We start from the raw sequence: 14,715 nt of genomic DNA on the forward strand, positions 1-14,715 counted from the left end.
CAACTCTTTTCCTACAATTTCCGCCTGACATTTTCACCTGTGACATTTTTGTCAGTGACATTTTTACCCCTGACATTTTCATCCCTGTGATTTTTCCTGCTGTTATTTTTACACCTGACATTCCCCCCTCACATTTATACCAGTGACATTTTTTCTCCCCTGGACATTTTTACGGCTGACATTTTAACCTGGCACCGTTTGGCATCAATCATCAAGGGAGAGCAAAGTATGCCCTCCCCTAACTTCAGCTCGCTCTAATAAGATTGCCAAATATATTTCAATTGCTACAGATTCCTCTAACATCTAGACTATTCACAGTGAAAGTAAGCAGATCGAGGTGCGAAATCATAATTCAGTAATAGATTATTGTATTCATATTCATGATTTGAAAGTAAAATTGAAAAGGCTTATACATGATAATATATCAAAATACAAAGCCTTAATCATTTTTCACATTGCTAACTCATAAGGTCATCAACGGTTGTATGTAATCATGGATGGATTGTTGTTCCTCACTCCTTTTAGCAGGCCGCACATACTGTAAAACCGCGTAACAAGTAGCCTGGAGTCTTATCAGAAGGCGAGTAAGGAATAGATGAAGCTTTATTCTCGAGTGCCACACGTGACCGGAAGGCTCGTCGTGAAAGGGAGAAAAGAGAACACCATTTTGCTGGGATTACGTACACTCGCTTCTAAACTTTAACCAAGCAGGGCAATCGGGAATGTAAATTTTCAACCGTAAAAAAAAAAGGGGGGGAGTTATATATATATATATATATATATATATATATATATATATATATATTTTCCAGGTGCGAACCAATTATGTGTAGAACTTGTTCGCATTAAAAAGTTGCCAATATTCCAAGAGGCGAAGCTCGAGTGATTGCACAAGTCAAGAAAGCAAAACGGTTGTACCGGTATGAAGTGGAGGCAGCGCAGGGCTGTTGAAGGCCCGGAGTAGCATTAATTATACCGGCCGTTTGAATGCCATAGCCTGCCTACGAGCAGCTGAGCTGAAAGAACATGTGTAATTAACATCAAGATATCTTTGTAGAGCAAGCGCATGCGAATGAGTTGTGTATTATGTTGTCTGTGCAGCAAAATCACGTGGTGATACAGCTCTGATTACCAACACAACAACGATCAGGTGATCAGAAAAAAAAAACATAATGAGGAATAGTGAAATCGATTATCATGGTTGTTGGCTGTTGACAGGTAATAATGAAATTTAAGCCAAATCATGCAATTTGTTTTCTGTCTGGCATTTGTCTGGTGATCACAAAACCATGTTACAATTTTAACTTCCCCTCTCCACCTCTCCCCTCTCTCGTAGCCATGACAACACTGGTGATTTTAATCTCATTATAGTCTTGTTGATACTTCACTATAACCACTTGACGAAAATAAACACCTTGCTCAAGGATCATTCAATAACTTCAAATCATTGACATAAAAATCAATCCTGTCCTCTTCAGTCTTTTATTTCAATAATGTGAAATTAAAAACAAATAAACGATACTTAACAAAAATGGAAAGAAAAAACAGCCAGGGACGTCTACAAATATAGTCATACCCCCGTCTGTTGTCTTTCATTTTGTTGCAAAAATATTAAAATTCATAATAACGCACTGTTCTTGCAACCCGAGATTCAAGATAACAATATTATCTAATGCTATGAAAAGACCTCAGTGGTAAAGATTCGTGAGAAAATCCTTATCCTTTTAGTTTTACATGTTAAGTATAAGTAAAAGGATGACAAGTGAGCAAGGCAAATTATAGACATGAAGAAACTGCAAAATAATGAATCTAACTAAAAATTTAGCAACTTTGATATATTCCCCATGTCCTGCCTGAATTTCAGATTCTACTAAAGAATTCAAATACGAAAATATCTTCTTTTTGTGAAGCATGTTACTGATTCTATGTGTTTTTATATATCAATAAGAATACAAACAAATGTGTGAAAACAGAAACCTGTTTCTAGTTAAATTCATGTTAGGCTGTGAGTAATAGAATGGAGTGAACCACACGTCAGCTCAACGTCTAAAGTCGGGAAACTTTGGAATCATTGGCTTGCCCCAAATCAGTGTGTGGTGAGATCACGAGGAATTTCTGTGATAAGAAGTCATATCTATACTATTACGTGTATTTACTGTCATGTTTCCATTTACATTGGTGGTGCATCGATTAAACTTCCCAAGGTTAGGTATTCCAAAAATGGGGAAAAAAAGTTCAGTTGTTCCTACGATTCGTTAATCTGAAAATGATATGAGGCTTGTTATTCCTATAAACACAAAGTCCGTATACCTAGCCCTATAAGTGTTTTTTAATCCGAAAATGAAAAAAAAAAGGTGTTTAAATCCGAACATGAGCGGCGTTATTCCGAAGGTTCATTATTCTGAAGGTTCGTAGTCCGTACATGACATATGGATCGTTATTCCAAAGGTTCGACAATCTCATTCGAAAACGAAAAACAAAGCAAAGCAAAGCAAAACAATACAAAACAAAAACGCGCCGACTGACGAACATGCGTAAAAGCGAACATCACCCCTTTGTCTACAGAACATTCTCTTTTTTTTTCGGGGGGGGGGGGGGGAGGGTCAAAATTAGGCACTTATATAGTTATTTCATGAAGGAATATTAGTGCTATTGATTTTTGTTATTAATTGCTTGGGAAATAGAATTCTGCCAAAGTAAAGTTCAGTCGCTCTTCAGACTAGAGAATACGCAGTCACATTATCTTCATGTATTTTTTTGAGATGAAAAATAACTACATTTGGAGTGGGATAGCAACAATAGTGGAGAATGTACATCATCTAAATAATACCAAACAGAAACACTCGAACCACTGCTATGCTCTCTGCTCATATTAGACGTAAATACTAAGAGAAATACCATCTGACTCACATGTATTTACTGAACATCGGATAGACGATTCCCATCACGTATCTTGATTTAATTCGTTTTGCGTGTCGGTCGACTGCAAAGGATGTACCGCTCGTTGCAAGAATTTTGATGACATATAGGTCATAAGCTAAGCCGCCGTTTGCGCGTCGTGATACCAAAAATATGTCAATTAACAAAATTAACTTCAATTAGGGTCCTACCGACGGTACTGACTAGTTTGCATTAGACATCAACCCCTATGCCTGTCAAATTGAAAATGGACAAGTAAAACATGATTTCCTCTAAGAACTCAGGTCAATTTCCTTGGAAATCTCAACACTGTCGATTGAGAAACAAAGTTGGCCAATATTAAAAAAACATAGTACGATAGACACAGAATGAAGAAAAAAAAATGCACTTGAAACATGGAGCAGATAAATAGCACTAGCCAGTTTGATGAGTCCAGGTAATATTCCTTGTACAAAAATGCACATTTTCCTTCGAAAATCCTTGTATTCATATTAAACATCGGTCATATGATACAGTTACTATACATAAGGTTTTCAAAGAAGATCTGCAACATTGTGCCATGGCTATAGGAGTTAACCATGCCATTGGCATTTCTCCGGTTAGAATGGGTGTTGTAGAGAGCATGGAATATTCTTAGCTATTATACGTGTTTGTAGAGGAGAGCCTTCGGCGGTCTTCTCACTTCCCCTTCACCCATCGGTTCTGTATATCACATCTATACCAGCAGTATTTCTTACACAGAGAAGTTTGTCAAATTCATGAAATTCTTCCGTAGAGATGTTTTCATTGCAACTGATTGACAAATTGCCCTACATCGACGTAAATAAGCACTGAATTGATCGGTGCTTATGAAACATCTCGACGGAAGAATTTTATGAATTTGTATAATTACGCAGTACCCGCTGCATGTTATAAAGATTAAAACCAACACTTAATGTCGGGCGGAAGCTCGGTGGTTTAGTGGAGATGACGCCTGTCCGGATATCAGGAGGTCGTAGGTTCGAATCCTGCTCGAGTATGTACGCCCATGATTTTTTGGTTACAGCTCGTTATTCCGAAGGTTCGTTATTCCGAAGGCTCTTTATTCCTAAGATTCGTTATTCCGAGGGTTTATTGTTCCGAATTTCGTTTTCGGATTAACGAATCTTCGGAATAACGAACCTTCGGAATAACGCCACAAATTTTCGGATTAACGAACCCTTTTTCATTTTCGGATTAACGAACCTCTGGGTATAGGGAATTTGCGTGTTTCGGATTAACGACCCTTCGGAATAACGAACCTTCGGAATAGCGAACCTTCGGCATAACGAACAGCACCCGATTTTTTATCATGGCTACTACTAAAACACTGATGAATTCAGTGCTTATTTACGTCGATGTAGGGCAATTTGTCAATCAGTTGCAACAAAGAAGTTTGTTCTCTTATTTTTTCTTTTTGCATAGCAAACTGACATTTTTTTTTACTATTGAGGGTAAAAATATATATATTCAGTTGATATTCTGATTATTTTAAACTTACCTAACACTACTGTTATTCTATTTTCTTGGTTCTCGGTTAATCTGAGATGTTCGTATTAAACTGAAGAACACATGCTATACATTGTATTCTTTAAATCACAAATGGCATATTGGAATTGATGCAGAAATATGACAGGCAAAATAATAGGCGTAGTATATCACTTCTGGCAGTTGTTACGTTGTGATATCACTTCCCTTTAATTACTAATTCAGATTTTCATGTTTTGTCTTGCCCTGATTCGTATATGTTGATGGTGCCGCCGTCTCAAAGTCTTAGTCTCAGGTAAATTTAATCTCTATTTTGTTAGCCTTTTGCTGATTTTGGATCCTCAACCGCATGATAATGAAGCAAGTTTATTGGCTGTACACATGTTATGCAGTACCGTCGATCTGGTGCTCCACAGAGTGTTTAGCAGAACATTTCATGTGAACCGTAGGGTAGCAAAGGGCATAATTAACAGCCACCTCGAATAATCACTGCCTCAGGAAACAAGAAGGTAATAAAGGTCTAATAACTAATTGCTTATGTACTGTAGAAATATTTATTTTGGTGCTATAACAAAACAAAGCCACATGGTTTATCGGTAAAACATTCCTTTATTTCTTTTGTGTACAGTGTTCCACGCTGCTCAGAACACGAGACTCTAGAGAATCTAATAATACTTTTGTCATAACCCTTCGACAAAGGGAGCAGTAGAAAACATGAAATACATAAATAGGTAACATGCATCGATCTTTTGAAGGAGTCAAAGGTGATGCTTTTAGAATCTTTTACTGTCAGTTTGGTACTCTAATATCCTTGGTACTTACGTCAGGTTAGATAAATCCTCCTGAAATCTGGCAGGTGCTTGGTGAGATCTTTTCCCCATTACCGCGATCAATGCCATCTCTCCTTCCATTGCTAACATTAAAGTTGAGCTTCAAAAAAGTTTCCGGTCTCAGTGGCCACAGAACCATATAAAACAAGGACAGTTCTTTCCAAATCAAACACTTCAAGGGATCGTACAGTCTTGGTTGAGACCTAATTTCAGGTTTCTCACATTTTTTGGTGAGATAATGAGAAACATCTTATAAAATATGAAAGGGCATGTACTTCTATGAGAAATTCCACATTTCTTTGATGAAGATTGGTTTTGAAATGGCTGAGATATCCGAAAAAAAAAAGCGATTCTGATAAAGTGTGGGACCCACACTTTATTACGATCGCTTTGTTTTACTTTGTTTTTGGATGTCTCAGTCATTCCAAACCCGATTTTCATCAAATAAACTTTGAATTCCTCTTAAAATGGTATGATCTGTACTATATCATAAGTGATTTCTTGGTATCTCGCAATAAGTTAAAAGCCCAATTCTCATTTCCACCAATACTGTACCATCCCTGTAACATGCTTAATGCAATTTGCAAAATTTGCGCAGTTTCCTTAGGACATATCGCAGTTAGATATAAAATACTATTTGCTTTTGATACGAAAACATAAATACATTGGCATGTTTCTAAGCATTCACTGAGGAAATATATGGTAATCAAATGGGTATACCCGGGGCCACGGCTCGTATGCAAGATGTGATAGATTAAACGAATGCTATAAAAGTCAATTTTAATACAGACCACATCTTCTTCTATATTTTCTCTGTCACCTTAAGTCACGCCTGGTCTTGAACATGTGTTTGACAAATTTTAAATACCCCTCTGTGTAAAATACATCGATACAACATAAATTGCATAACCATGAATTCTGCAAACGTTGTCTTTCAAATATATGATAAAAGGTGGTAGAATATTCCTGTTACCAACTTGAGTTTGCTGCTTCGACTGAAAAATAAAAATCAATGTAGCAAAAGGGGCAAGAGTTTAGAAGAGTGGATGAAACGGAGAGAGAAATAAAAAATGATAAAGACAGGAATGAAGAGAGAGAGAGAGAGAGAAAGAAAGAGAGAAAATAGTAACAAAATAGAGAGAGAGGGAGAGAGAGAGAGAGAGGGAGGGAGAGGGAGGGGGAAAGTGACTGTGACATAGTACTTATTCATTTCTTTGTCCAGCTAATGTGCTTTGTTTTGCTACCACGTTTCCAGTATTTGTTATAGAATACGCATTTCAGCACTAGAGAAATATATATCGGGCACCCTTAACCAACTTCCTGAAGCAGGAGGAGGAGCAGCAGATTGAAGGAGACATGAAGTATTGATGAAGATTAATTTTATTCTGAATTCATACATTTCACGTCAGCATTTTGTTTTGAAAGAACATGATCCACCATGGCCAGTTCGTACCACTCTTATTTCATATCAAGAGTTCTTAGGTGATCTCTCCAAACACACAGTGAACATAAACGGGCTGAACCAGGGCCTCGGAAAGTCAGGGGTATTGTTGCGTGCCCCCCCCCCCCCCCTCTTTTTTTACCCAATATACACATACATACATACATACATACATACATACAAAGAAGCACACCAACATACGTCTTTATTCAGCTTTTCCCTTACAAACGATATCTGGCTGATCTCTCCTTCTGATAAGGTCCATGATATTCTCTATGCTCAATTTGAAACCATGTGTTCAATTGCATCTGCAGACGGAATTGGCAATTTCAACTTCTGTGAATACTACATTAGAGATGTAAACAGCTTCAAGTGTGAAATTGACCGGAGCTCGAACACGTCAAGTAGGGACAAAGAAATCGTGCATCAGAAGACTTCGGTGTGCCACAAATACCTACAAGGCAACTTTAAATAAAACAACTCTAGAAATTTGTACGTTGTAACATAGTTTATTTCATGTTTGTATTATATTCTGTTATGTTTCTATTTGCCTTTACGCAGCTAAAAGGAATTTACAATGGCCGTGGTGAATTATCAGCCAGGAAACTCACCGGGGCTGTCCATTGCTACGCACAGTCTTCATGTTATCAGGACCGCGGGTGAATGGTGGAAACCCCAACCCGCTCAGCCAATCACAGTGCTGCCCATTGATGACGTCCCACTGTAGCAGTGATTTCGCTGGTATAGTCACTCCTCCCCTAAGCGCTGTTGCTGCTCGCTGCATCTTTGCGATCATCATGCACGCGGTTGTCTACACGAACCAGTTTGGTAGACAGGACTATAAAACGATATCCCACCACAGAGAAGTCTTAATTCAAGCATCCACACAGCCGTTGCGTACTCAGTGGTTTCGGATGAAGGAATGGTTTTGCTGCCATAAGACTCTTTGCTGCTCTCTCCTTCAATTCTTCTCATCTTTGACGCGTTTAAAAAACAAACAAGCTCGAGGATAGAGCAGAACTTAGAATTACTCTTTGATCGTATGCTTTCGACTTAAAAAACGATTGAACATGGCATGAGACTATTCAAATCGCCATTTGAAAGCAAAAATCTTCGAAACTGTTCTCTCAAGAATAATGCTGTCAAGTTGTCTCGCACGAGTCTGACGCCAAGACGTCGTTATCTATAGTAGATGGAGAACTACCGCACCACCACGATGGGTGACATAGACCTCCCAACCGCTGAGGTTAATATGACCACTAAACCAGAGGACCCCCCAGGTCCTCCCTACGATCAGGTAGCCAGAATGATCTCTTTGTCCGTTGTTTTCAGTGTAGGAGCCATCGGAAATTTCATCGTATATGTGTGGTTGTATCAACACCGTAAAGAGAAGAATCGATTCCAGGTGTATATTATTTCATTAACAACTTCGGACGTTTTGGTCATGTTCGTAATTCTGAGCGAAATTATTCATGAGCTGCAGGGGAAAGTTTGGTATGGGTCTAACGCGGCTTGCAAAGTATATAAACTTTACACGAGTATAGCTCTGATGGCCAGTAGCAATATGGTGGTGGGCATTTCTGTTGATAGATTTCATTCTGTCATCCGAGCGTTGAAGCGGCCACTTCCAGAGACAAAGGTCATCGGCGTAGCTTGGGCTTTGGCTTTGCTCTTCTCCTTACCACAGCTGTTTGTCTTCAGGAAAAATGAGAGGTCTAACAAGAAAAGCTACTGTATGACGGGCTTCAAACAGCTACCAGATTGGCACAAGCAATTGTACGTGACTTATATCACGTTTATTGCATTCATAGCGCCTTTCGTGATTATCTGTTACACTTATCTCCGCATTCTCCTCCGCCTGTGGCTTGGAGGGGGTTCGTCAATGTTCAAGAACAAGTCCAATTGGCAACGCACTTCTCGCTGGAGAACGCTCAAAATGACCATGGTCATCATCTCAGCGTACGTCCTGTGCAACGTGCCGTACTTCAGTATGGAACTCCTGCACTCCTATGTGGACACCCGAAGTTTCAACATGGTGGTTTACGGTGTTTTTGCCATCTTTGCCTCATGCAACAGCGTTGTAAACCCATACGTGTTTCTTTTCTTCAATGTTTGCAAGTCTCGGAAGGGGTATGAGAAGGCGGGAACCACCCAGCAGACCAACATCGATGCATCACACATGCAGGCTGGCCCAAAGATCTACCGTGAAACACGGCTAAGTAATGGAAATGATGTGTCGGATTCCCCTGCTAAAGACGACCCTGAGAAAGCTCAAACCGTGTATAGGTAAAGGAATCACACAAGGGTTTGAAAAGTTATTGGCCATTCTTACCGTTGAACTCTATCTCCAAACGACGTGGACGTTGAGTCAACATTTTGCTCCTACTGTCGACCTCGACATATGAACCAGAACACGGGATAACGTGTTACGTCTTTAAAGCGTGTTAATGATTTGGTGCGCTGCTGTCACTGTGGATGTGGATACCATCTCATTTTGGAGTGATGCAAGGGCGAAGTTTGATCCATTCAGCCGTAGATAGGCTAAGAGGTACGATATCGAAGACCAGCTCGCTAGACAGAAAGAATACATTTCTATGATGAAAGATTCACAAAATTATTTTGGTAAAGGAACATTACTGTGGTCTTGGTGTCCTCGCAGAATACAGCGTATTTACCTTGAAATAGCCGCAAGGTCCGTTTCGTTATTATTGGAAGAAAAGAGCGCAGTAACGCATCCTTGGACTTGGAAAGAAGGTGGAGATATGATAAGATCTTTCGCCGTGTTGAATTAACTTAGTTGATGGATAGAGAATCTGAAAACGACCTTGTATATTCATTTTCAGAAGACGCTCAAATATCACACACTGAGTAATTTGACATGCACGGGCCTGGAAGAGAACGCTCACCCAACAATGAGAGTGCCGTATAATTTCGCATCTGTTGTTCTTCATTGACGTTCTGTTCAGCGCAATGTCAGAACCACTTTCTCTGCATTTTGTTGTTCAAATTCTATGTATGTTTATTGAATTGTGGCATTAGATTACACGATTTTAAGACATGAGCACAGCCTGAATATCTTTCATCAAACGCGTCTAATTTAAATATCTACCTGTAATACAGTTTTGGCCGATTTGACCAAAATACAGAAATCTCGAAAATTTAATTTCTACAACTTTTGAATTAGGGAGAGAACAATGTGTTTATTGATGGTCAAGTCTTGACGCTTCTCCACAACAATTATATATTGCCAATGTCACATTACGTGTGCCTGATGAGGGACATTGCGATTTACCCGTCAATTGTCATATTATAAACTTATGCTGAAGTCACATGTGATATGACAAGCAGTTGATTCTGTGACAGTCATATTATTTTCTAAACATCTTTGTGACTGAGAAAACAAATTAGGACACAACGACAAAAACAGAGTAAAAAACTGACGCAATTAAAGCGAATGTTATTAAAGCTGCATGCGATATGATGGTCAAACGGCTTCCATTACGGTGGCCTGGCTGTGTAGCCAGGCACGTTCTCTGTGGGTATTAGGGACTTGTTAATTAGGAGAAGCGCCAATGTGTGGTTGCTTAGCACGTGTTAAGAGAACAAAGTGTTTTTGCAAGCACTCATCCTTCATTTCTTCCGCCACTTGGTTGCATGTTTGATGTTTATACGAGGAGGGACATTGGTAGAATGTAAGGATGCCATAGTAACTGGGTTTTCAGGATTTAAGTGGCAAGTTTGACAAAATTTACATCTTTGCTAACGAACGCTATCTAACTAACCTGCATGACAAGGCTTGATTGATTTGTTTGGAATTCCTTTGTTCACACCCAACGAAGCGTTCAGCAGCGCGTGGTAGACAGACGAGATGACACTGAAAAAAATATATGTGTATATATTTCATCATTGATAGAGCTACAAAGCTTCGTCAGCAAGAAAATTGTGAAATAGTGACAACTTTTAATAGCTCAGCCTTTGACCTGTTAAATAATATATTGTGAAACTGCATTCAAGATGTCCTTGAATTTCCGATGTTCGTGTATACATTGATCCCTATCATTGCGTTACCAAGTAATAAATGTCGTCATATTTCAAAGCGCGAGTCGCAGTCAACAAAATTAAAGAATTCTTGTAAATTTAAGTTCACTCACTTCCTTGATGCATATTATGTACACTGCATATATATATATATTTTTTTTTTTACAATATTGCTCATACCGTATGATGGGTTCTTTCCCTGTACTTCCTTATTAAAACTGCAGGTAATGCAAGATAGAAAAGAACTCCTATACTATCACACCACTTTTTATCGATACCATTGTTGAACAGTCATCATTTTGAAGCAATCGTATCGTATGGGATATAAGTTTACTCCTTAGCAATGACATATAGATGCCTGAACCCAAGAGACACCTTCTGACGGGTACATATGCCGCAGTAACATAATTCACTTTAATTATGATCAGGACGTATGGTTCTTCACGCTGGTATCCTCTCTTAAATTTAAGCATTCTTTACTTACTGCACAGCTGTATACAGTGACGTGTGATTGTATACGTCATATTCGTGACTAACATACATAATATTGTATGATATGAGCCTCTTTCTGTAACAGTTGCATTAAGTATTCGAACATTATATGGCATCACGTTTACCTTAAGCTCATGTGATGTTAAGGGAATAACTGGTGTTAGTTTGTATTTTGATAACGGCGTAAGATGTGTTAGAATGTGATCAGAAAAGAGAAATAATTCACCTGCGATGTAATTTTCGTAGAATAAGTTTGACTAAATACTCAACCAAGCTCTCTTTTACATAGCCGGACCGCTCCATTTCCCTCCTTAATGCATTTTTATTTTTTAAAGTTTATTCTACCTACCTGTTTCAATATTTCAAGCAATTGTGCTAAATATAAAAAAAGAAAAGAAAATAAACTTATTGAAAGAGAAAACAAAATACCGATACGTTGAATGGTTGAGTAATGACAGGTCATGTGCATTTGAGAATGATTCCAAGGCTTTTAATGACAAAACAATAGCTTACAAAATTTCTGTGGGCGTTAAAGGAACGCGAAGTCATAAATGAAGTTAGGCATGCCATAAAAATCAAAAGACAAAATGAGAATGTTAGTGGTAATATGTTGATTAGCGTTAGAAAATTTTGCCGGTAATGAATACCTAGTTTGATCTCCTTTTTAGCGACAAACTCTCTGTGCGTTTTTGTTTTATGTCTCGAGGTAATGCACCATTACACTTGTACAATATTGGGATAAGACTAAATTCAAACTCTCCCTGAAAATTTAATTAACAAATACTAACTATAACCAGTCGTGTATTGATTCAGATTAGATTTGCCACTGGATCAAACGCTTGATTGATATGTTCTTGTCAAATTATTTTTGTTGAGAAAACATTACATGTTTTATTTCCGTTGTTTGGTTCATTTGCACCTTCGCTTTTAACGAAACTTACGTGTTATCTTTCTTCATGCCCCCGAAGGCTAGTTCTTGTAGAGTGTCCCATTTCTTTGACTTTTTGTTTTCAGGTTTTGATGTATAATGTAAATCCTGTTGTCAGGAAGATAACTAAAAACCCTATTTCTGTTTTTCTTGGATCTATGTACTCTTTCCATAGAACATCTGAAGGTCTGTTTATTTTTTTGTGAGCACATTAAAAAGAAAAAACCTGCATAGCTAAAACATCTCTTCATCCTATAAGTGCGCAATTATTGTTGAAAGCTGCTCTGTACCCCACCACTACAAACACTTATTAAATTTATATCTATTAATTTAGATTCCATGACTTGTGAAATATTGCTTTTTTCTTGGATTAATCTTTATCTTTTATTCTCTGCCTCTTCATCTTAATGGTATCAAAGCAAGAACCGCGGTATGCAATGTTGCTTGTTGTCTGATATGATCATATACTCGTTCATGTATTACATTACATTTATATCCAATTGTGTTAATCTCTTTGTTTAAGAAATCTTTTCCATTCTGGATGCAACTAATGACACTCACGATGTGTAATGATATATGATGTATATATGTAAAAAAACGATACTCTTAATTGTATGGAGGAGATACTCGCAAATATTGGCAGCCTGTCGTTCACTGTGGTCAGTAAGGAACATTCCGAAGCCTACTTCAGTATAATGTAACTCACTGCATGTCATCTTTCTATTATGATAAATAATCTTACGTCTCCTCCATTAAATACAAGAAAAAAATGAAAAGATAAATGTGGTGATTACTTGAAACTAAAGAGTATCCAATATAACCTTTGCGGCCTGGAAATATACGAAGAGTTTGTCGGTGCAGAAAGTTCACCATTTTAATACGACGTTATTCTACCTTATCTGTTTACTTTGGCTAGGTTATGATTCCTTGCATGGTTTTTCTTTTTTGATACTCTTTTTAAATATAGTTGCATTAATAAAAAAATATCATGTAACCATCACCACTGGAATTGAAACTGAAGAAACATTTTGAAAACCCCACAATACAAAATAAGTGTGCTTTTTTCCGTTTGTTGTCATTCAGCCGAATGTTGCATTCGACTTGTCAGTATGGATCCATGTAACCATTGATACTCATCATTTCTCAAGTGCGTGTGTCCCGAAGTGGCGTTGCTTGTTTACTACAAGAGCAAAGTTTACTTGCATCGCTATTTTTCTCAAGCGAAGTGCAACACAAGTCGTTGATCTCAAGCAGCTTTCGGTCAGTAAGATGAAAAAAAACCCCGGATATTGGTTTCTTAGCTATTTCAGCACAGATTACAAATGTGCGTATATCTCATTCACGTAGTAGGCCTATATGAGGGGTAACAATAGATCTAATTGGTTAGCCTTGTAGATAGAGAGATTGCATCATTAAGAACCTGTACAATGAGTTTAAATCTTCGATCCCTGTATTACGCTAGATTATCACTGCCGTACGATCTGTTACGCCACAATAACATTGACCATTGGTATCTGATCTGATTCACTGCAATGAATAGAAACCCTCCGTGTCGGGGACATTGTCGTAACCAGCGTTTGCTCTAGAAAACTCCATTTCTCACGAAAAACTGAATGATTTCCTCCTTTTGCCTGTCAGTTACGGCAAGTAACTACTGTTTTGTATTTCTTGGCTTTCCGGGTGGGGTGATCTCTTTGACACTTCTGCCTCCACTGGTGCCGGCTCTGACAGGATAGGTTCAGACTCAGTGGACAGGACAACCTTGCTCTATCACTTCATGCCTCTGGTACACTTGGGTAGCGGCCCTCAGAAGCTTCAAAAGTTATCAACAAAAGCAATTCGTTGACAGGAAAGATGCGCTCTCTTGAAGTGCAGATCGTGGAATAGGGCGCACACAGTCTTGCCCGCTATGCATGGGTGCTACGACTGGTAACAGACGTGTAAGTGTTCATGAATTATCTACTTGCAGTTATACCCGTATCAACCCGTATTTTCTTGTCATTGGTGTCAGCAGGGTCGTGAGTAGTGGTACCGGACAGAGGGTAACAAATCGTGAAAGTCGGCGGAAGATCGCAGCGCGTATCCACAGAGCTTGGTGTTTGTGTTGTCCATGGCTGCTCCCGATCGCAACGATTTGGAAGCATGATTAGAAACAAGGGTCACGCTTGCAGTCCAATACGATGTGATGCGGTGATTAAGATCGAAAATAACTCGTGTTAAGCTTGAATATTTTTGAACAGTCCAAAAACTTCCTACGATCAACACGATTGGCACGACTGACAAGGTCTGATGAGATCTGTTAGGATCACCATGATTATTCCAAAAGTAACACCACATTTTCAAAAGTGGCAAAAAATCTGCTGGAATTATGGCATTGGGCGATATTTGTGAAACACACGTGTTTTGTTGGTTCCAATGAATATGTGTTATTGATGCTGTTTATGCCGTAGCTCTTATACAATACAATGTTTTTGAGTCAAGGGATATCAAGTGAATATCATACTCTCATTCTCCAGCTTTGCTGGTAATGGGGAATGATATTTGAGTTTCCTTCTTTATTT

General features: G+C 38.5%; 1 protein-coding gene across 1 annotated transcript; it reads left to right on the forward strand.

Moving 5' to 3' along the window:
* The first annotated feature begins 7,593 nt into the window (after nucleotides 1-7,593).
* On the forward strand, nucleotides 7,594-9,982 carry LOC139722311 (cephalotocin receptor 1-like). Its single transcript, XM_071633619.1, has one exon. The coding sequence runs from the start codon at nucleotides 7,889-7,891 to the stop codon at nucleotides 8,984-8,986; it is 1,098 nt and encodes a 365-aa protein (XP_071489720.1). The 5' UTR covers nucleotides 7,594-7,888; the 3' UTR covers nucleotides 8,987-9,982.
* Nucleotides 9,983-14,715: the final 4,733 nt, after the last annotated feature.

Source organism: Diadema antillarum, unplaced genomic scaffold (genome assembly GCF_040938485.1).
Source record: "Diadema antillarum isolate AM-2024a unplaced genomic scaffold, OU_Dant_1.0 scf00000163, whole genome shotgun sequence".
Lineage (NCBI taxonomy): Eukaryota > Metazoa > Echinodermata > Echinoidea > Diadematoida > Diadematidae > Diadema > Diadema antillarum.